The sequence below is a fragment of the Eriocheir sinensis genome, chromosome 1 (genome assembly GCF_024679095.1).
Source record: "Eriocheir sinensis breed Jianghai 21 chromosome 1, ASM2467909v1, whole genome shotgun sequence".
In the NCBI taxonomy this organism is placed as follows: domain Eukaryota; kingdom Metazoa; phylum Arthropoda; class Malacostraca; order Decapoda; family Varunidae; genus Eriocheir; species Eriocheir sinensis.
Window position 1 is genome coordinate 37,090,659 of NC_066509.1, and position 21,195 is coordinate 37,111,853.

Here is a 21,195-nt window from a genome sequence, read left to right on the forward strand (position 1 = left end):
CATGACCTTACAACACCACCTATGACAAATAAGCCCACCTCCAGATCAATCACCCACCACAATGACCCAGGGCATTCATGGTGGGTTGCTCTATGCCGCCACCGCCTTCAATTAGCTCGAATTAGGTGTTTTGAGCCAAGCCCCATATGGGGTCTGTCGTTTCAGCGGACTGACTCGCGGGAGCCCAAAAATGGATCCGCCGACGCTGCCGGGTTAAGGAGTCGCTCGTGCGGTACCTTGTCAAAGGCTTTCTGAAAGTCCAGGTATATAACATCACTGGGGATGTGGGCATCCCAGTTCTTATATATGCCTTGGAAGAAGTCTAATAAATTCGTCAGGCAGGAGCGCTTGTTTCTGAAGCCATGCTGGGTGTCGGAGAAAGGATGGGAAGGGAAGGGATGGGAAGGGAAGGGAAGAGAAGGTTACGGAAGGGAAGGAAAGTGAAGGGAAGGGATGGAAAGGGAAAGGAAGGGAAGAGAAGGGAAGGGAAGAGAAGGAAAGTGAAGGGAAGGGATGGGAAGGTTTTTGAAGGGAAGAGAGGGTTAGGGAAGGGAAATGAAGGGATGGGATGGGAAGGGATGGGAAGGGAAGGGAAGGGATGGGAATGGAAAGGATGGGAAGGGAAGGGGAGGGAAGGGAAGGGATGGGAAGGGAAAGGATGGGAAGGGAAGGGGAGGGAAAGGAAGGGAAGGGAAGGGAAGGGATGGGAAGGGAAGGGAAGGGAATTGAAGGGATGGGAAGGGATGGGAAGGGAAGGAAAGGTATGGGAAGGGAAGGAAAGGTATGGGATGGGAAGGGAAGGAATGGGAAGGGAAGGAATGGGAAGAGAAAGGATGGGATGGGAAGGGATGGGAAGGGATGGGAAGGGAAGGGAAAGGAGGGGAAGGGAGGGGAAGGAATGGGATGGGATGGGAAGGGATGGGAAGGGAAAGGAGGGGAAGGGAGGGGAAGGGATGGGATGGGAAGGGATGGGAAGGGAAAGGATGGGAAGGGAGGAGGAGGGAAAGGAAGGGAAGGGAAGGGAAGGGAAGGGATGGGAAGGGAGGGGAAGGGATGGGAAGGGAAGGGATGGGAAGGGAAAGGATGGGATGGGAAGGGAAGGGATGGGAAGGGAAAGGATGGGATGGGAAGGGAAGGGATGGGAAGGGAAAGGATGGGATGGGAGGGGGAGGGAAAGGAAGGGAAGGGAAGGGAAGGGAAGGGAAGGGAAGGAAAGGGAAGGGAAGGGAAGGGATGGGATGGGAAGGGAAGGGATGGGAAGGGAAAGGAAGGGAAGGGAAGGGATGGGAAGGGAGGGGAATGGAAGGGAAGGGAAGGGAAGGGAAGGGGTTGGAAAGGAAGGGAAGGGAAGGGAAAGGATGGGAAGGGATGGGAAGGGAAAGGAAGGGAAGGGAAGGGATGGGAAGGGAAAGGATGGGAAGGGAAAGGATGGGAAGGGAAAGGATGGGAAGGGAAGGGGAGGGAAAGGAAGGGAAGGGGAGGGAAAGGAAGGGAAGGGAAAGGAAGGGAAGGGAAGGGATGGGAAGGGAAAGGATGGGAAGGGAAAGGATGGGGAGGGAAAGGAAGGGAAGGGAAGGGATGGGAAAGGAAATGATGGGAGGGGAAGGGGAAGGGAAGGGAAGGGAAGGGAAAGGAAAGGAAGGGAAGGGAAAGGAAGGGAAGGGAATTATGCATTATTTCAAAAGCCAATTGTTACACATCTTCACTATTTCTCTCTCTCTTTCTCTCTCTCCAGGTGTGACCTACCTGTCAGTCTCCTGCCTGAAGGGTGAGGCTGTGTGTGTCCCAGGATGAGCAGGCTGTCTTGCAGGGTGTGGTCGCTGGGCTCTCCGGGGCGGCTGGACGGTTCCTACGGAAAGGGAAGCTTAGGAGTGATTTTGCCTCCGAAAAAATAAAGAATTTGGGTGTTCATAACCCCATGACTGTTGACTTCCTACAAGAATACATCACCAAGCTGCAGGAGTGGAACAAAAAGTGCCTGCTACAATTCACGGAAGAAAAATGTAAAGTCCTGCACCTTGGGAGGGGATATCCAGCACACCAATACCACATGGGAAGCACTCCACTATCCACCACAGAGGCAGAGAAAGACCTGGGAGTGTATGTTACCAGGCTACCAGTGAAGGGATATCCAGCACACCAATACCACATGGGAAACACTCCACTATCCACCACAGAGGCAGAGAAAGACCTGGGAGTATATGTTACCAGGCTACCAGTGAAGGATATCCAGCACACCAATACCACATGGGAAACACTCCACTATCCACCACAGAGGCAGAGAAAGACCTGGGAGTGTATGTTACCAGGCTACCAGTGAAGGGATATCCAGCACACCAATACCACATGGGAAACACTCCACTATCCACCACAGAGGCAGAGAAAGACCTGGGAGTGTATGTTACCAGGCTACCAGTGAAGGGATATCCAGCACACCAATACCACATGGGAAACACTCCACTATCCACCACAGAGGCAGAGAAAGACCTGGGAGTATATGTTACCAGGCTACCAGTGAAGGGATATCCAGCACACCAATACCACATGGGAAACACTCCACTACCCACCACAGAGAAAGACCTGGGAGTGTATGTTACCAGGCTACCAGTGAAGGGATATCCAGCACACCAATACCACATGGGAAACACTCCACTATCCACCACAGAGGCAGAGAAAGACCTGGATGTTACCAGGCTACCAGTGAACACTATCCACCACAGAGGCAGAGAAAGACCTGGTAGTACAGGTTACCAGGCTACCAGTGAAGGAAAAATCCGTGCCTATCGCAGCGGACAGGTGAGGTACCAAATCTAACGTGTCATAACCTAAACTAAACTAATGCAGGTAATTCTTTACAAGAGGTCCGCCTCCCCCTCCCTAAAATGGGGAAAATTCCCTACTCCCGAAAGTTTACGGAAACTTCCCGTCCTGTTATCGCCGTTTGGCGATTTGAGAAATAGAGGAAAATGAGAGGGTGAGAAGTGGAGAGAGATGAGGAGAGAGGTGGAAGAGTGGAGAGGAAGGAATAAGGAGAGGTTTACTATTGCAAAGGCCATTTATCGTCGGGAATGTTATGACAGTACGGTCAGAGAGGTCACCAAATCCATCAGGCCGGCCTACAGTCGTCTGAAGGCGTCCTTGTTCAGAGCCATGAGTGTGTCCCACACAGGAGGGAGGTACGTACGAAGGCAAAGGGCAGACGGTTAAGGAAGTTGGTGCAGGGAAGACGTTGAGGCGGACGAACGACCGAGAGCCCGAGGTGTTTATAGACCCTGACGGTGTAAGGTCCGTTGAAGTTGTGTTCTTACGTGTTATAGTGCTCCACATGTTGTACTTGTATGTATGTCAAGCAGTCGGACACCTGACGGTGTATTATAATGTGTTATACTGATCCGTGTATTGTCTTTTGTACTCGACTGGACAGCAATCAGTTATCACTGATGTATAAACGCAGTGATGAGAATAGATGATTCTCAGAGTGTGATGGTTACATGTACTTCATACTGACAGGTTTGATCCATAAAACTAGAGACCACATCAGACAGGCAGGACTTTCCTTAACAATCAACTGACTGCGGTTACACGTCCCGCGCTGCATATTTCTGACAGCTTACACCGTGTGTCCAATATATTTAAACTACTCCAACCTAACTTTACATAGCCTTCTAATGGGGTGGGGGGGCTTCACCCCTCTCGACCCCCCCACCCCCCCTGCTATGAAGACTGAGTGAAATTGCGTGGTTTCTGTACGTGGCAAAAAATCCCTTGAATATATTTAACCCTTAAACACATAACCTATTAAATTATACACCAACACATGCGGGGGTCCTTGCGGACCCCAACTTTTAAAAAATGAAAAAAATACTTCTAATTGTATTTTATTCAAACTAAAAGCAGCATGGGCAATGGCAAACTTAATCCTGTTTCTGGAGAAACAAATATATGTAAAGATTGATAAGTAAGTATTAGATTGGATAGCCCCCAAAATCTCCAAAACTCATGAAAAATAATACACCTGTTCACAATACATTTTGTATCAGGCCCTCCCATGCAAGTACTCCCATGTAGCGTGTCCCAAGTACAGCCTGGGAGTGTGGGATGCAGCTGATGTACCCCTAGCATTCTGGCACCACTGCTAGTTCTGAGGCAAGCTATCAAAAAAGTTGATATTTTATTAGTGCAAAAAAAAAGTCTGGATTATTTTTGTACAAATGTACATTAGTACAGTTGCAATTCATAGAAAATTATTACTTACATTTGAGTAATTTGCAGAGAGCCTCCTTATACAAGTAAAGCACACACTGCGGCTTTTCCTAACATCATTCCGCGGAGGACACTTCCTGCACCGTACTATGCAGGAGCTGATATTGAACAACACCGCCTGCTCCATTGCTCCATTAGGACGCTGAACATCAATGGGGATGTTGCAGACGGTGGATATGAAGGATTGCAAGGGAACTGAGGTGAACCAGTTCTCCACAGTTACGTTCCTGTTGGTGTTATGATATGGTCTACGGAGTCAGCTCCTTCGTCAGGCAGTGTCCCAGGCCCAGGTTTCCTTGAGCTGGTGGATCTCCCTTCCCCAAGTACGGTTTTGGCCCCAATAGGTACTCCCTTGTGTTGTCAACTATAAGGACAAGTTTCAGTCCATACTTGGCAGGCTTATTGGGAATGTACATTTTGAACGGTCAGTGCCGTTATATATATAAATATATATATATATATATATATATATATATATATATATATATATATATATATATATATATATATATATATATATATATATATATATATATATATATTTTTGGGACTCTCGAACTAGAGCGTTGTATTACGTATACACATACATGGGGTCGAAACGGGCAGCAATCGCTTCTACACTGGACAGGAAAGAGCGAGAGCGGCATGCACACAACATCGACAACATCAAAGAGAACAGAAAAGCTATCAGGCATCACAGCTGTCTGGCGCCAATGAGGCGGCTGTGTTACCATTGAGAAAATATAGTGGGGTCCGATCCGACCCCCGGATGTGTTTAAGGGTTAAACACTGCAAGAAAGTGAACACTGTGCAGCAGCTACTTGAAAACTGAGCAAACACAAAATCTTTCTCACTTTTGAATATAAAAATTTCACTCCTGGCAACCTCTGTGGTGTTGGGCTCCAAAACATATTTTTTCAAGAAAAGGCATCGTCCATGTTGCAGCTTGCTCCTGGAAAAAAAAAAAAAAAAAAAAAAAAGCTTATAAGAATAGTGCCATCACTCTCTTAATTAGCCTTTAACCCACTGCCTGATTCAAGCCGTGAAAGGAAATATATAAATCCTTAAATATATATTGAACAAATAAGTAAAAATATACAACTTTATGAAACAAATAAGTAGAGTTTTTACAGTAAACTGGTTTATGAAGAATTCAGCCAAGAAAAACTAGACAGCAGCTGACATATATAAATATATAAATCCTTAAATATATATTGAACAAATAAGTAAAAATATACAACTTTACGAAACAAATAAGTAGAGTTTTTACAGTAAACTGGTTTATGAAGAATTCAGCCAAGAAAAACTAGACAGCAGCTGACAAGAGCATGGAAGGAGGAAGACCAAGCTTCTGTTTACCTCCTCACCTGGACCTTCCAAGCATTGAGAAAGTTGAGCAGCATGACTGTGCCCATCGCACTGTCTCCCTCCTCCACAAACTTGATGAGCAGCACAGTGGTCGGCAGGTCACTGGGGGAACACAACACTGCTACTACAATGGGTCGCCTTGTGCATGCCCAGTCTCTGCCATGATGAGGTCAGTGCTGAGTCAGAGGGCAGGAGAATAGCAGAGTAGATTATTCAGTAATAATATATCCAAAAATAATGATTTTTTCCCCAAAAATTTACTATTGTGTATGTACACAGCACCTCAAGTAAGCTTACACACACATGTTAGACCTTCAGTACACTCTTGTGCATCTAACAGTGACCCAACACTGCAGGAGCATATAATTTTGGTGACTTTTGTTGTTAAGGATATTCTGAAACCAATCAGAGAAAACTAATTCAAAATATCTGTACAGGAAAAGGAAAACCTGTCATATGGAAAGGCTCCTATCTGAAGGAAGCAATGGCTAGGTCAGGTTAATGAAGGTATTCTTCCACTTGTTGGCCTTCACCAGTCAAGGTGTGAAGCATGTCTTACACACCACACTTTTCATCCCCTGCATCACCAGCTAACATGAGCCCTACTACTACGTACCAAATTTCCATGAAGAGTTTGACAAAGCCGGCACCCGAGAGGAAGGGCTGAGAGACGCTTCTTCATCTTGCTGTCCTTCATCTTCCACCTTTGATTAGATAGTTAGTGTAGCTTGTCACAAACAGCCTCGTAAGAACCATCAGGTCTGCTGTTGTTTGTTCTTCCTTTGTGTTCTCCAGCTCCAAGGCCCCAAGTGAGCTGTGAGTGGAGGAAACAGACACCATGCTTCTTACTACTTCACCAGACACTCAAACTTTGCATATTGAATTGCTCCAGATGCCCTGCCCCCTCCCTCACCAAGGCCTACCCTCCTTTCATCTAAGCAATCAGCTCCCTTAGCTATGGACAGGGGCTTCAGCCTAGTGTATGGTGACTATAGCTGCTGTACGTCTTCCTTCATCAGCTTTAAACTTGCAGAATATTCTTAAAGCAATGCAGAGATGCTTTGAAGGGAGGCAGACGCACCATGCCTCTTGTTACCCCACCAAGCTGTCCCGTCAGGCACTAAACATCCCATTTTGCTGTCCTGGTACATATTGACACTCAGAAAGACATGGAAATGGCACTAAGGAAACAGGTACAAAAGACTAGTTTGGCTGTGACCCGACCAACTCACACGCAACTTTCCATTCAAAATCAGCCGTGCTGTTCATGGTACTCCTGATCAGCACCTTCATCAGTAAACCCTGGACCAGCCTTCTTACTATTGTTTCTCCTATAGCTAACACTCTCTCAGGATGGAAGCATCAACATGTCTGGAACTTTAATGTGTAACGATTCTTTGGCAACTCCTCCTGTCTGTTCGGGAGCATGTTGTGACAATTCAACTTTATCTTTATCTTCCTTTTTGATGATTTGGCACTTGGTTGTTCTCTTTCCTTACAAATAGGAAGAAAATTAATTATGCTTCTACAATGGACACTCACACTAGCACGTCCTCCTCTGTTGTGTGGGAGGTGAGGTAGCGCAGCTGTGGCCAGGGATTTGGTTGTTGTCCCATCGCTCGTAGGCACTGCAGGACCACCACCTCCTGGACCAGCTCAGTCAGGAGGTTATGTCGCTCACTCTGGAGAGAAGAGTAAAAAGCAGCTTCATTTGAAAGGGTTAAACATGGTGAGTGAAGCTTTCCAGTGAACAAAATGGCTTGAGAAAGGTAATGTTCATAGAGTAGAGAAGCTCTTGTACTAGTAAAAATGGTTGCACAATGGATACAGATACAAAAATAATATAAATGGATGCATTCATTCATCAATACACAGACAGATGGATACATGAAGAACATAATTAAATATAGAACCATAGATAGATATTGATAGACAGAGATGGACAGAAAAATACCCGGCTTGGCATAACACCCCCCTCCCCCTTCCCTCCCCTAATAAAAAGGAAATCAGTTAAAATTTCCCTAAAAGAACATGTTTTCTTTTAATTTATGTATATGTTGGTGGCCTCCTGAGTCTATGTTCTGGTTGATGTGTTGATATAAACAAGCTTGGGAATGATTCTTCCTTTTAAGCCCAACCCACCGCCTTATGTTGGGTTTTACTGACTTTTTGTATTTTTGTTTTTATCATTTTTATTCTTCATATTAAAAAAAAAATCAGTCAAAATTGGTAATAATAGTCATGTTTAGAGAAGTAAAAGGTCATTTTCTGTAGAGTATAAATTAACACAGACCAGCCTGCACCTTGGATCAAGTGTCTGCTCTTCACTTTATAATAATCTTTTCACTCTAAATCACACTTGAACCTCAATTTCCTAGATACTGGATTTCCCAGTCGACAAAATCTTGGGTCCTCAAGACATGTGCCCGGCTGTGTTCAGCCTTTCCTGACCCAGTCCGGGCATCAAAACAAGTCCATCAGATTCCGTCCCCTGGTCAGTTTCTGCCGCCTGGACACATCAGTATATTGTTGTCTCATGCAGCCATGCTTTGACCTTACATTTGCAAGTAAGAAACATTATGTTCATAGGGAATCAAGTTCACACATTGTGCACCTTTATGTTACGTGCAGAAATTTTATGAGGGAGCTGTTGTTCTGGAATGGCATTTTGGCTGTACTCAGCTGATTGACTATCTAGGCTGGCTCTCTCCTCACCTGTGTGGGCTAACAGGTGAACCCAACACAGCTGAGACTTGTAGTGTGGAGATAATTGGGTAGACTCACTCCACCCTTGCTCGCCTCACGTGCTAGCAGACCAGCAGCTGCTGGATCTATGCTTGTATAGCAGACTGTAGGTCTATAAACTATAGGTAGAGTATCATGAGTAGTGCTTACAGCTTGAGTGCCACAGGCAATGGAGGGGAATGATTGGGAGGGCTGGCCCAACCAACCCCCCATCCTCCCTCCTGCCAGCACATGAGGGCAGTGGTGGGCTGTAGGGGTGCAGGAACAATGAGTAAACAAGTCACTCCATGGCAGGATATTTAAAATGTCACCTCATTGCTTAATGACATATTACTAATATTATTGGCCTGGTTGTCGTAGGTGTGAGGTAGGTTGCATACCTCCAAACTTGAGGACTGCCTGTAATGGCCGCAGAGAACACAGCAAACACTGCATTGCTGCTGCTGACACTGTTCACAGGTATCAACTGCTGCTTAGGATTATCATTCAGTTTCTTCATTATTAAATTCTTATAGAAAACATTCATTGGAAATACTTCACAGTAGTACAGTGTGCTTAAGCACCTGGAGCTGAAAAAAAATTGCAGACACTTGGTGTCACTGTCCATGGTTGACATGTATTGGAAGTTTTCAAATAACTTGTTTTTGTTAATTTTTCTTAAATGTGGTGCTCGGGTGTGTGGCACTGCCAGACCCAGGGTGCCAGACAAGTATATTCCTGCCCGGACTTTTGGCCTTCCCACCATTACTCCGGGAAATGGAGAGTCCAGTCCAACACTTTGTAATGGATTCTTTCAACTCATTTACATGTTAACATAATGAAAATAAAAAACAAAAAACAATAAAACTCAATAACCCCCCAAGAGTGTTTTTTATATTCCAGGTTTTTTTCCTGCAAAGACAGATATAGATAGATATATTGATGATAACTGAATGTATTTATTAGAGATATGACAGACTAGCAAAAGATAGATATATTGATAACTGAATGTATTTATTAGAGATATGACAGACTAGCAAAAGACAGATATATTGATAACTGAATGTATTTATTAGAGATATGACAGACTAGCAAAAGATAGATATATTGATAACTGAATGTATTTATTAGAGATATGACAGACTAGCAAAAGATAGATATATTGATAACTGAATGTATTTAGAGATATGACAGACAGATATATTGATAACTGAATGTATTTAAAGATATGACAGACAGATATATTGATAACTGAATGTATTTATTAGAGATATGACAGACAGATATATTGATAACTGAATGTATTTAGAGATATGACAGACAGATATATTGATAACTGAATGTATTTAGAGATATGACAGACAGATATATTGATAACTGAATGTATTTAAAGATATGACAGACAGATATATTGATAACTGAATGTATTTAGAGATATGACAGACAGATATATTGATAACTGAATGTATTTAGAGATATGACAGACAGATATATTGATAACTGAATGTATTTAGAGATATGACAGACAGATATATTGATAACTGAATGTATTTAAAGATATGACAGACAGATATATTGATAACTGAATGTATTTAGAGATATGACAGACAGATATATTGATAACTGAATGTATTTAAAGATATGACAGACAGATATATTGATAACTGAATGTATTTAAAGATATGACAGACAGATATATTGATAACTGAATGTATTTAAAGATATGACAGACAGATATATTGATAACTGAATGTATTTAGAGATATGACAGACTGTCAAAGGCATACACAGCTAGAGTCACACATGTAAAGGCCAAGCCACTCACTTCTATGAGGGGGTCTGCATGACAGCAAGGGACTGGGCAGGCAAGACATGGCACTGGTCTTTGCTGCTGCGGTCAGAGGGGCTGGGTGGTGCCCACCTGTTGGGCACAAAACACAGTTACTGGCACCATGCTTCCATTATCTTTAATCTAACATAACACTCTCTCTTCTACTGTTGTTGGTGTCATATCTCCATCATATCATATTTGCCACTCTTGTTTTGTACTGCTGGGGACAGAATGACATGCAAATATAGGTACATGAGCAAGGCCAAAGGCATGGGAACAGATCCTTGGAGACAAAAATAACATCTCATGATCTAGGGAAAGGGAAAGATCACCCATTGAAACATGCATACTCATTCTTCATTCAGGTCTGAGAATTTACAAGCTTTCCCTCAATTGAAAACTTATATCAGAGTATTTGCGTTACATTTGATACAACATTTACCGTTAAATTACACTGTCCTTCAATCTTTTCTCCATTAAAAACTAAAGTATCGACTATCTTGCTAACAATCATCTCCAGTGACTTGATTATGCACCTTGCATTTCATGACAATCAAATTAATCACAATGTTTACACCACAAAGTCACCAGTGAAGGATCAACCCTCATGGAACTCAGTCACCTGAGACAAGACTGGAAGCAGCTTCTCAAGTTCCTGATTTATGGAGTATGAGACACAAGCAAACAAGGGACAAGCCTCATTCTTCAGTGCAATGTCACTGAGCTGAGCAAGACTTGCCTTACATCCAAGGACTAACTAAAACATTAGACCAATAATGGGTTTAAAGCATGATATTAACAAGTTATGTGTGGTGGGTGAAGACAGGGCAAAGGTGTGAGTTCACCACAGAAGGTACATGGAATGTCTCAAGCTAAGTGTATGCTTGCATGCATGTGTGTGTGTGTGTGTGTGTGTGTGTGTGTGTGTGCTTCAGATACTGCCTCACCTTCTCACAGGTAATCACCAGGTCCACCGTCAGCTGCCCGGCACTCACTGATGGCTGCAAAATGCAAGAAGAGGAGCAAGTTCAGTGAATTCAATGAAGAACACAACAAATGATTGGTAAATTGGTTGCTTCAAGTTGATGGATAAAAAACTTGATCGTTGCTAATTTACTGAAAGATCGCCTACGTTAGCATTCAACAGGTGAAAGTCACTACCATTCCATTTATGGAGAAAGTACTGAACATTATATGAGATGGAATATTAAAGACACCCATGAAGAACAACTTAAAGGTAACAACACTGGGGAGGAAAGTGTTTGTGGATACAATGCACTAATCTAATGTTATTCTGGATGAGGAAGGAGCACTGGCTTAGCTGGACTTTGATAGTACTAGCTTATTTCACTACTACTGGAATTGATTTCAAGGGTACAAAAATGAGGCTACCAATTTCTGATGAACTATATCATTCTAAACCAAGAACAATATAGATTCCTTGTCAACAAATTGTATTCTTAACCTGGTGGTGGTGGTGGTGGTGGTAGCAGCGGGGATCATGTTTCTTATTGGTCCCTCAGAGCGAGAAAAATGAGAAAAAACCATCACTCACACAAAGCACTTCATAATATACTATATCAAAGCATTTGTGATCAGTTTATGTATCATCTATTTTGAGGGGTTTATATCATGGCACAAATTTGGCCCGTCGCTGCCACATGGTAAAGCCACAAATTTGGCCCGTCGCTGGTACATGGCAAAGCCACAAATTTGGCCCGTTGCTGGTACATGGCAAAGCCACAAATTTGGCCCGTCGCTGGTACATGGTAAAGCCACAAATTTGGCCCGTCGCTGGTACATGGCAAAGCCACAAATTTGGCCCGTCGCTGGTACATGGCAAAGCCACAAATTTGGCCCGTCGCTGGTACATGGTAAAGCCACAAATTTGGCCCGTCGCTGCTACACGGTAAAGCCACAAATTTGGTCCGTCGCTGCTACACGGTAAAGCCACAAATTTAGCCTGTCGCTGCTACACGGTAAAGACACAAATTTGGCCCATCACTGCTACTGGGTTAATGCATGTAGGCTTAAAGACAAAAACTGAGACCCACTTTATTGACCACATAGGAATTACTATACTCAATATGGTAAAGTTTTGTAGACACAGGAGGAAATTTAAAATGGCATACTATTGAGAACACATATAACACTGGGTCAAGGCACTGACTCGCCAAGATCAAGCTGTACTTGGTAAAAACACTCTGCTAAGGACACTGAGTGAAATTGCTTGTTTCTGTACGTGGCAAAAAATCCCTTGAATATATTTAAATTATTCCAACCTAACTTTACATAACCTTATAATGGGGGGATTCACTCCTCTCGACCCCTCCCCCCCCTTCTATGGACACTGAGTGAAATTGCGTGGTTTTCGTACGTGGCAAAAAATCCCTCAAATATATTCAAACTACTCCAACCTAACCCTACATAACCTTTTAATTGGGGGCTTCACCCCTCTCGACCACCCTTTGCTAGAAAGACTGAGTGAAATTGTGCAGTTTCTGTTTGATACGTAAGTAGATTAAGAATAGAGTAAGAAGTATTTATAAGTTATACATTACTGTTAAGTTTTCTTTGTAGGCACCCCAGAAAGTAACTCAATAATAACAGGGAATCCAAATCCCTTATAGGAGATTTAATACCATTATAGTTTTGTAAGTTTCTGCAATAGGATTGTATTGTAAGTTTGAGCTACATGTATGTAGCTTGGAGAGGATTCCTCTCAGACGAGGGCGCTGAGACTCAAGGAGCAATGTAGAGTTGTCAATAAATATTAAGTGCCTCCACGCGTATCCTCCAGACTGACACCACGGACACGTCCACGAGGATGGGATATAACCAGTTACTACAAGCTATTACAGGTGAGCACTGGTGCTGTGACCAGTAACCAAATGCTGTTAGGCCACAAACACAACACCGTACGTGGCAAAAAATCCCTTGAATATATTTAACCCGGAAGCAGCGGGGATCATGTTTCTTAATGGTCCCTCCTAGCGAGAAAAAATCACCCCTCATACAAACCATTTCATAATACGTATATATCAAAGCATTTGTGATCAGTTTATGTATCATCTATTTTGGGGGTTTATATCATGGCACAAATTTGGCCCATCGCTGCTACACGGTAAAGCCACAAATTTGGCCCGTCGCTGCTACCAGGTTATACTACCCAACCTAACCTTACATAACCTTCCAACGGGGGGCTTCACCCCTCTCGACCCCCCCTCTGCTATAAACACTGAGTGAAGTAACAAGGTTTTTGAACGTGGCAAAAAATCCCTCAAATATATTTAAACTACTCAAACCTAACCTTACATAACCTTCCAACGAGGGGCTTCACCCCTCTCGACCCCCCCTCTGCTATAAACACTGAGTGAAGTAACAAGGTTTTTGAACGTGGCAAAAAATCCCTCTAATATATTCAAACGGTAAATCTTGGGAGTAGCGGCTCCTAGCGGGTGCGCTTTTAGGGCACGGTGTGGTGGTAATTACAACATTTCCAGCACGTACGACGGGGTTTTGACAAGCGGACAGGCGTGTTTATGTCACAAGGGTGTATATTTCCACGCAGGCTCTTCCCTTTCTTCACCCTGGAGCTCGCAGTCTCATCGCCCATCGACTTGGAAGAAATCGTGAGGCCGGCGTGGAAATATACACCCTTGTGACATAAACACGCCTGTCCGCTTGTCAAAACCCCGTCGTACCTGCTGGAAATGTTGCAATTACCACCACACCGTGCCCTAAACGCTCACCACCCGCTTGGAGCCGCTATTCCCAAGATTTACCATTCAAACTACTCCAACCTAACTTTACATGACCTTCTAACGGGGGGGCTTCACCCCTCTCGGCCCCCTCTCTGCAATAAAGACTGAGTGAAAGTGCGAGATTTCCATACGTGGCAAAAAATTTCTCAAATATCTCTAAACTACTCCACCCTAACTTTCCCTAACCTTATAATGGGGGGGCTTCACCCCTCTCCACCCCCCCTTTTCTATGGACACTGAGTGAAATTGCGATGTGTCCATATGTGGCAAAGAATCCCTCAAATATATTTAAACTACTCAAACCTAAGTATATGTAACCTTGTAATGGGGCCCGCAGGGGTCTGGGGTAAATTACCCCCAAGTGGGGTAATTTGGTCTTTTTTGTGGGGTAATCAGCAGACAAAGGTGGACCAAAAAAAAATTCTAAGTACAATTCTAGCCATTGCATTAGACTTTAGACGAGGGCCGCTGAATCCGTCCTTTTAGTCAACAGTTCCCTGCATAATATACCACATACAAATATATTAACACATTTTTTTAAAGTATGGGCTACAAAGCAGTTGTGTAAGCCTAAGCAAAATGGGGTAAAGGAGGTGTGGAGAGCATGCAGGGTGATGAGACAACAATGGTTGGGGGCTTCACTCCCTCTTCTATGGAGACTGAGTGATATTGTGTGGTTTCCATACGTGGCAAACAATGGCTGAATGTAAGGAATTTCCCTACATCAAGATAAATGTAAAGAATTTCCCTACATCTAGGGTATTTTTCAACCCACATAACTGAAAAACATTTCCTGTTTGCCGCTGTATTCCCCACACTCCCAAAGGCCGTGAGAGAATGGAAGGAGAGAGAGAGAGAGAGAGAGAGAGAGGAATGTAAGGTAAGTAAGTGAAGAGAAAGAGAGAGGGGGCCCACCCTGCCACACACCCATGGTTGGAATTCACCCCCCATGCCCGCCCTGCCACACACCCATGGTTGGAATTCACCCCTCATGCCCACCCTGCCACACACCCATGGTTGGAATTCACCCCCCATGCCCACCCTGCCACACACCCATGGTTGGAATTCACCCCCCATGCCCACCCTGCCACACACCCATGGTTGGAATTCACCCCACATGCCATGCAAAGGACGGGATGGGAAGGAAAGGGATGGGAGGGGAAGGGATGGGAAGGGAAGGGAAGGGATGGGAAGGGAAAGGAAGGGAAGGGATGGGAAGGGATGGGAAGGGAAAGGATGGGAAGGGAAAGGATGGGAAGGGATGGGAAGGGAAGGGGAGGGAAAGGAAGGGAAGGGATGGGAAGGGAAAGGAAGGGAAGGGAAGGGATGGGAAGGGAAAGGATGGGAAGGGATGGGAAGGGAAAGGATGGGAAGGGAACGGAAGGCAAGGGAAGGGGAGGAAAGGAAGGGAAGGAGGGAAAGGAAGGAAGGGGATAAGGGATGAGAAGGAAGGGAAGAGAAGGGGAAGGGAAGGGGAGGGAAAGGAAGGGAAGGGGAGGGAAAGGAAGGGGAGGGAAAGGAAGGGAAGGGAAAGGAAGGGAAGGGAAGGGATGGGAAGGGAAAGGATGGGAAGGGAAAGGATGGGGAGGGAAAGGAAGGGAAGGGAAGGGATGGGAAGGGAAATGATGGGAGGGGAAGGGGAAGGGAAGGGAAGGGAAAGGAAAGGAAGGGAAGGGAAAGGAAGGGAAGGGAATTATGCATTATTTCAAAAGCCAATTGTTACACATCTTCACTATTTCTCTCTCTCTTTCTCTCTCTCTCCAGGCGTGACCTACCCGTCAGTCTCCTGCCTGAAGGGTGAGGCTGTGTGTGTCCCAGGATGAGCAGGCTGTCTTGCAGGGTGTGGTCGCTGGGCTCTCCGGGGCGGCTGGACGGTTCCTACGGAAAGGGAAGCTTAGGAGTGATTTTGCCTCCGAAAAAATAAAGAATTTGGGTGTTCATAACCCCATGACTGTTGACTTCCTACAAGAATACATCACCAAGCTGCAGGAGTGGAACAAAAAGTGCCTGCTACAATTCACGGAAGAAAAATGTAAAGTCCTGCACCTTGGGAGGGGATATCCAGCACACCAATACCACATGGGAAGCACTCCACTATCCACCACAGAGGCAGAGAAAGACCTGGGAGTGTATGTTACCAGGCTACCAGTGAAGGGATATCCAGCACACCAATACCACATGGGAAACACTCCACTATCCACCACAGAGGCAGAGAAAGACCTGGGAGTATATGTTACCAGGCTACCAGTGAAGGGATATCCAGCACACCAATACCACATGGGAAACACTCCACTATCCACCACAGAGGCAGAGAAAGACCTGGGAGTGTATGTTACCAGGCTACCAGTGAAGGGATATCCAGCACACCAATACCACATGGGAAACACTCCACTATCCACCACAGAGGCAGAGAAAGACCTGGGAGTGTATGTTACCAGGCTACCAGTGAAGAGATATCCAGCACACCAATACCATATGGGAAACACTCCACTATCCACCACAGAGGCAGAGAAAGACCTGGGAGTGTATGTTACCAGGCTACCAGTGAAGGGATATCCAGCACACCAATACCACATGGGAAACCCTCCACTATCCACCAAAGAGGCAGAGAAAGACCTGGGAGTGTATGTTACCAGGCTACCAGTGAAGGTGTAGCGGCAGCCTAGGCCGCTACAGCGAAAACCAAACATTTCTGTTTGTGTGTTTTCGAGGCAGCATACGTTGTAGCTGGTACAACGCCGTTTGGGTCCGCTAAGGCCGCCTTGTAGGTTAATAGAAACAACTATTAACTAGTGGTGACTCCATTGGAGAGGAATTTTATTACATGTGGTAAATAATATTTACAGAGGTTGATATACATTATTATATATATGGTTGATGATCTGGTGTTATTATCTATGTTGGTGAGTTTGTTATAATATATGTGATGATTTGGTACATGTTTATGATGTAGTGACCCACGACTCGATGAAATATGGAGGATGAGATGGTGTGTGTGTAATAGAAGGCGGAAGAGAAAGAGAACGTGGTGAGTCAAAGGGTAGACTAAAGAATTAAAGATGAAGAAAACGGGAAGATTTAGAGGGTCACTACATAACTCCCCCCCTAGTGACGAGGTAGGAGGAACGTTACGTGTTTTTGTCTGTGGCACTGGAGTTTGTCTGCAATCACTGGAGTGGGGGACACTGACACGGTGTTGGTGCGTGGAGGATCCGGCCGCAGGAGGTACGCGGGCTTGACCCGGTCGATGGCGATGACATCGGATTTGCCGTGGCGGTCGATTGTGATGTTCTTCCGCGTCCTCCTGGTGACAGCGAACGGGCCATCATATGGCTGTTGTAGGGGCTTCTTTACGGCGTCCACCCGTACGAACACGTGTGTGCAGGTGTCGAGGTCCTGGCTCACGAACGTCTTGGAGGGTGATGTACGTGGCGGCACTGGTTGGAGTCTCTGCATGGCGTTCTTGAGGTTCCTGGCGTAGTCCTGTATGTCGCAGGGAGGGCCAGGAGTGGGCGAGAGAACCTCTCCTGGAAGGCGGAGAGTGGTACCGTACAGGAGCTCTGCAGAGGAGTGGCCAAAGTCTTCTTTGAGGGACGTCCGTATGCCGAGGAGGGCTAGAGGCAGAGTCGTAGTCCAGTCGCTGCGGTCCTGAACTGTTGCTGCCAGCGAGGCCTTGAGTTGGCGGTGGAAGCGCTCGACAAGGCCATTCGACTGAGGATGGTAGCTGGCGGTTCTGATCCGCTTAATCCCCAGGATGGACATGACCTTGTCCCAAAGGCTCGACTCGAACTGGCTTCCACGGTCGGATGTGAGGCTGAGAGGCGTACCGAAGCGCGACACCCAGGTGTTGACGAAGGCTCTGGCGATGGTGTCCATTGTCATGTCTTCATCACGCTTCGGGCCAGCGTGTGAATCTGTACACGCAGGTGAGGAGGTACTTGTAGTCGTTGGAGTGTGGAAGTGGGCCAACGATGTCGACGTGGACGTGTTTGAGTCTGGAGGATCGGGGCGAGAACGTTGCTGGAGGCGAGACGGTGTGGCGCGTCACCTTGGAAGCCTGGCACTGGACGCAGGTGCGGGTCCAGTCTCTGACGTCCTTGTTGATCCTCGCCCATATGAAGCGCGAGTACATCATCCGTTGCGACGCTCTTATCCTAGGGTGAGAGAAGTCGTGCAGCTGGCGGAAGAGAGGGTTCCGGTGGTTCTTCGGCAGGTACGGCCGGATGGTGTCGGTAGATGCGTCCGCGTACAGGTGCACGTGGTCCCGGGAAACTCGACTCGCCTCATCGACAATACGGGGTTTTCTTTTAACTGCTGCAGCTCGGTGTCCTCGACTTGGTCTCAAGCATTGGCTGCATAATCAATGAGAAAGGAGGATGTTTCCGAGATGTTACGTGAGAGAGCGTCAGCAGGGATGTTGTCTTCACCTCTGACGTACCGGATGTCTGTCGTGAACTGCGAGATGAAGTCGAGGTGGGGCAGCTGCTTGGGTGTGTTGGTAGATTTGTTGTTGATGAAGGTTGTGGCAAGAGGCTTGTGGTCGGTGTATATGTGAAATTCCCGGCCTTCGACGAAGTATCTGAAGCGCTTGACAGCCTTGTAGATGGCGAGAAGTTCTCTGTCGAAGGCGCTGTACTTCTCGGCGTTGTTGAGTTTCTGTGAGAAGAATGCAATGGGTCTCCAGGCTCCGTTTACGTGCTGCTGCAAGACTCCACCAACGCCGGTGTCTGAGGCATCCGTGGAGATTGAAGTAGTGGCGTCTGGAGTAGGGAAACTGAGTGTGGTAACAGCCTTCAGTGCCTCCTTGGCTTTGAGAAAGGCGTCGTCAGCTTCGGGAGTCCAGGCGAGTGTGACGGACTGGCCTCTCTTGCAGGGCTTGATCATGGAGTAGAGTGGCTGGAAGATGAGCGCGCAGTGTGGAATGAAGCGGTTGTAGTAGTTGATCATCCCGAGGAACTGCTTGAGCTGGCGCTGAGTTGTCGGCTTCGGGAACTGTTGAATGGCGTCGCAGCGGGAAGAGATGGGAGTGATGCCTGAAGGAGAGACGGTGTGGCCGAGGAAGTTGACGGAGGTAACACCAAACTCTGACTTGTCAAGGCTTATCTGGATGCCGTAGTCCTGGAGACGGGCGAAAACTTGCTCTAGGTGTCGGCGGTGTGTGTCAGCGTCAGGACTGGCGATGAGGACGTCGTCGATGTAGGCGAAGCAGAAAGTCAGTCCTCGCAGCACTTCGTCCATAAACCTCTGGAAGGTTTGGGCAGAGTTCTTGAGTCCAAAGGGCATCCGTACGTACTCGTACAAGCCGAAAGGTGTAACGATGGCTGTCTTCGGGATGTCTGCTGGGTTGACTGGGATCTGGTGGAAGGCTTTGATGAGGTCGATCCTGGAGAAGATGGTGGAGCCAGCAAGCTGTGAGGAGAACTCCTGAATATTCGGCACCGGATAGCGATCCATGACGGTGCGCGAGTTGAGGGCTCTGTAGTCGCCGCATGGTCGTATGTCACCGTTCTTCTTGGGCACGACGTGGAGGGCAGACGACCAGTTGCTTGAGCTGGGGCGGATAACACCTTGGCGCATCAGCGACTCGAACTCGGCCTTGGCTTGTTGGTAGTGTTCTGGAGCTAAGCGGCGAGCCTTGGCGTATGCTGGTGGTCCGGTCGTCTCGATGTGGTGCGTGACGTGGTGCTTCACAGGCTTGTTCGCTGTGTGTGGCTGTGTCAGCGTCGGGAAAGACTTGAGGAGAGACGCGAACCGGTTGCCTGCGCCGATGGTGGAGATGTGGGTGCTTTCGCCTGCTGCTGCTCTGGTCCTGGTTGAGATGGATGTCAGTGGATCCAGGAGCTTGCGACTCTTGAGGTCGATTAGGAGATTGTAGTGAGACAGGAAATCGGCGCCCAGGATAGGTTGTGAAACTGTTGCCACGTAGAAGGTCCACTCGAACGACCTGCGAAGGTTGAGGTTGAGCTGGAGCGTTTGTTTTTTGAAGACAGGGATCCCCGTGCCGTTAGCAGCGTAGAGGCGGGCGATGGTCGGCAAGGACCTCTGGCTGGGTGTGGCGGGGAGGACGCTGACTTCGGCTCCAGTGTCGATGAGGAAGTTGGTGCGGGAGAGTGGATCGAAGATGTGGAATAGCTTCGAGATGTGCTGGCGGGCGCTATGCGCCATTAGTGTCCGCCGGGGCTGTTTAAAGAGTCCTGGAAGGTGCAGGGAGACGTACACTTCCGGGCGTCTCGGCCGAATCTGTTGTGATAGTAGCAGACGCCAGGCGTGCGTCTAGGGCTGCTGTCAGATCGGGAGCGGCGGCGGTGGGGGTGGGGTGATGGGGAGCGTCGACGAGGGCGGCCACGGACCTCCTCCTTAAGGGCGCTGACCTCCAGAGAGAGCTGGGAGACGAGGGCTGCGAGCTGCTGGACCCCGGTGGTGTCGGCGACGCTGGAGACCGTTGGCTGGGGTGCAGCCGGGGAGGAGGCTAGAAAGTCGTCCGCCAGCTTGGCGAGGCCCTCCAGTGAAAGCGTGTTCTTAACGGTGAAAAGGCCCTGCTGGATGTGTGGTGGTAGCCGTTGATAGAAGAGGTGACTGAAGACCTCCTTATCAAAGGACTCATATTTTTCGCCGAGGAGCCTCTTCATGCGTCGTAGCAGGTCCGAGGGCTTCTCGTTCCCGAGTTCCTCCTTGGATAGCATTTCCTGAAGCCGAGTGGTGACGGAAGGCTCCAGGCGGGATAGGATGGCAGCTTTGAGGTCCTCGTATGGAGTGTCGGAGGAGGCAGCTTTGGAGATGGTATCGGAAACCTGCGAGAGGACGTCTAGGGGAATGAGTGCGGTGGCGTGGCTAAACTTGGTGAGACTGGTGGTGATGCGGTGAGGCTTGAAGTTAACTTCAAGGATAGTGAACCAGAGCGTTGGTTCGTGGCTCGTGAAGGTAGGGCCGCGGAAGCTGGCCACGCTCCGCTCGCAACAGTCCTCAGGCATCCTGAAGGAGCGGTAGGGGACAGAGCGCTGAGCAGGTGCGCCGCGTCGAAGGGTACGGAGCACAGGGATTGGAGCGGGTTGGGGAGCACACGCCGGAAGGGACGTCACGGCACACTTTGATACGTATGTAGATGGTAGGCCACGGGCGTCATTCGTCACTGTTTATACACGCACATACACTTGGCACGCCACGGAACGGTGCGAGTTATAAGGGCGACACTACACTCGATGTCGGCGGGGTGACAGAAGGCGCTGACGGGAGTGCCGCTGTAGA

The 21,195-nt window shown here is 47.2% G+C and overlaps 1 protein-coding gene and 1 long non-coding RNA gene across 5 annotated transcripts in view; both read right to left on the reverse strand.

Annotated features, from left to right (window-relative positions):
• LOC126996399 (uncharacterized) overlaps positions 1 to 21,195 on the reverse strand; it is a 61,835-nt gene that overhangs the window by 11,952 nt on the left and 28,688 nt on the right. The window contains exons 2-8 of one of the 4 annotated variants that reach the window (XM_050856795.1): positions 15,726 to 15,828; positions 11,134 to 11,187; positions 10,181 to 10,276; positions 7,174 to 7,313; positions 5,623 to 5,733; positions 5,118 to 5,215; positions 1,747 to 1,849 (exon numbers count right to left, since the gene is read on the reverse strand). In XM_050856795.1, coding sequence (XP_050712752.1) covers positions 1,747 to 1,849; positions 5,118 to 5,215; positions 5,623 to 5,733; positions 7,174 to 7,247 — 386 coding nt within the window. In that variant the 5' untranslated portion in view covers positions 7,248 to 7,313; positions 10,181 to 10,276; positions 11,134 to 11,187; positions 15,726 to 15,828. The other 3 variants (XM_050856787.1, XM_050856804.1, XM_050856814.1) reach the window with 3 other exon arrangements.
• Positions 2,201 to 2,914, reverse strand: LOC126996415 (uncharacterized). The gene is made up of 3 exons (XR_007751157.1): positions 2,735 to 2,914; positions 2,581 to 2,679; positions 2,201 to 2,487 (listed from the first exon to the last, which is right to left on the reverse strand). It is a non-coding gene; the product is annotated as an uncharacterized LOC126996415 (long non-coding RNA).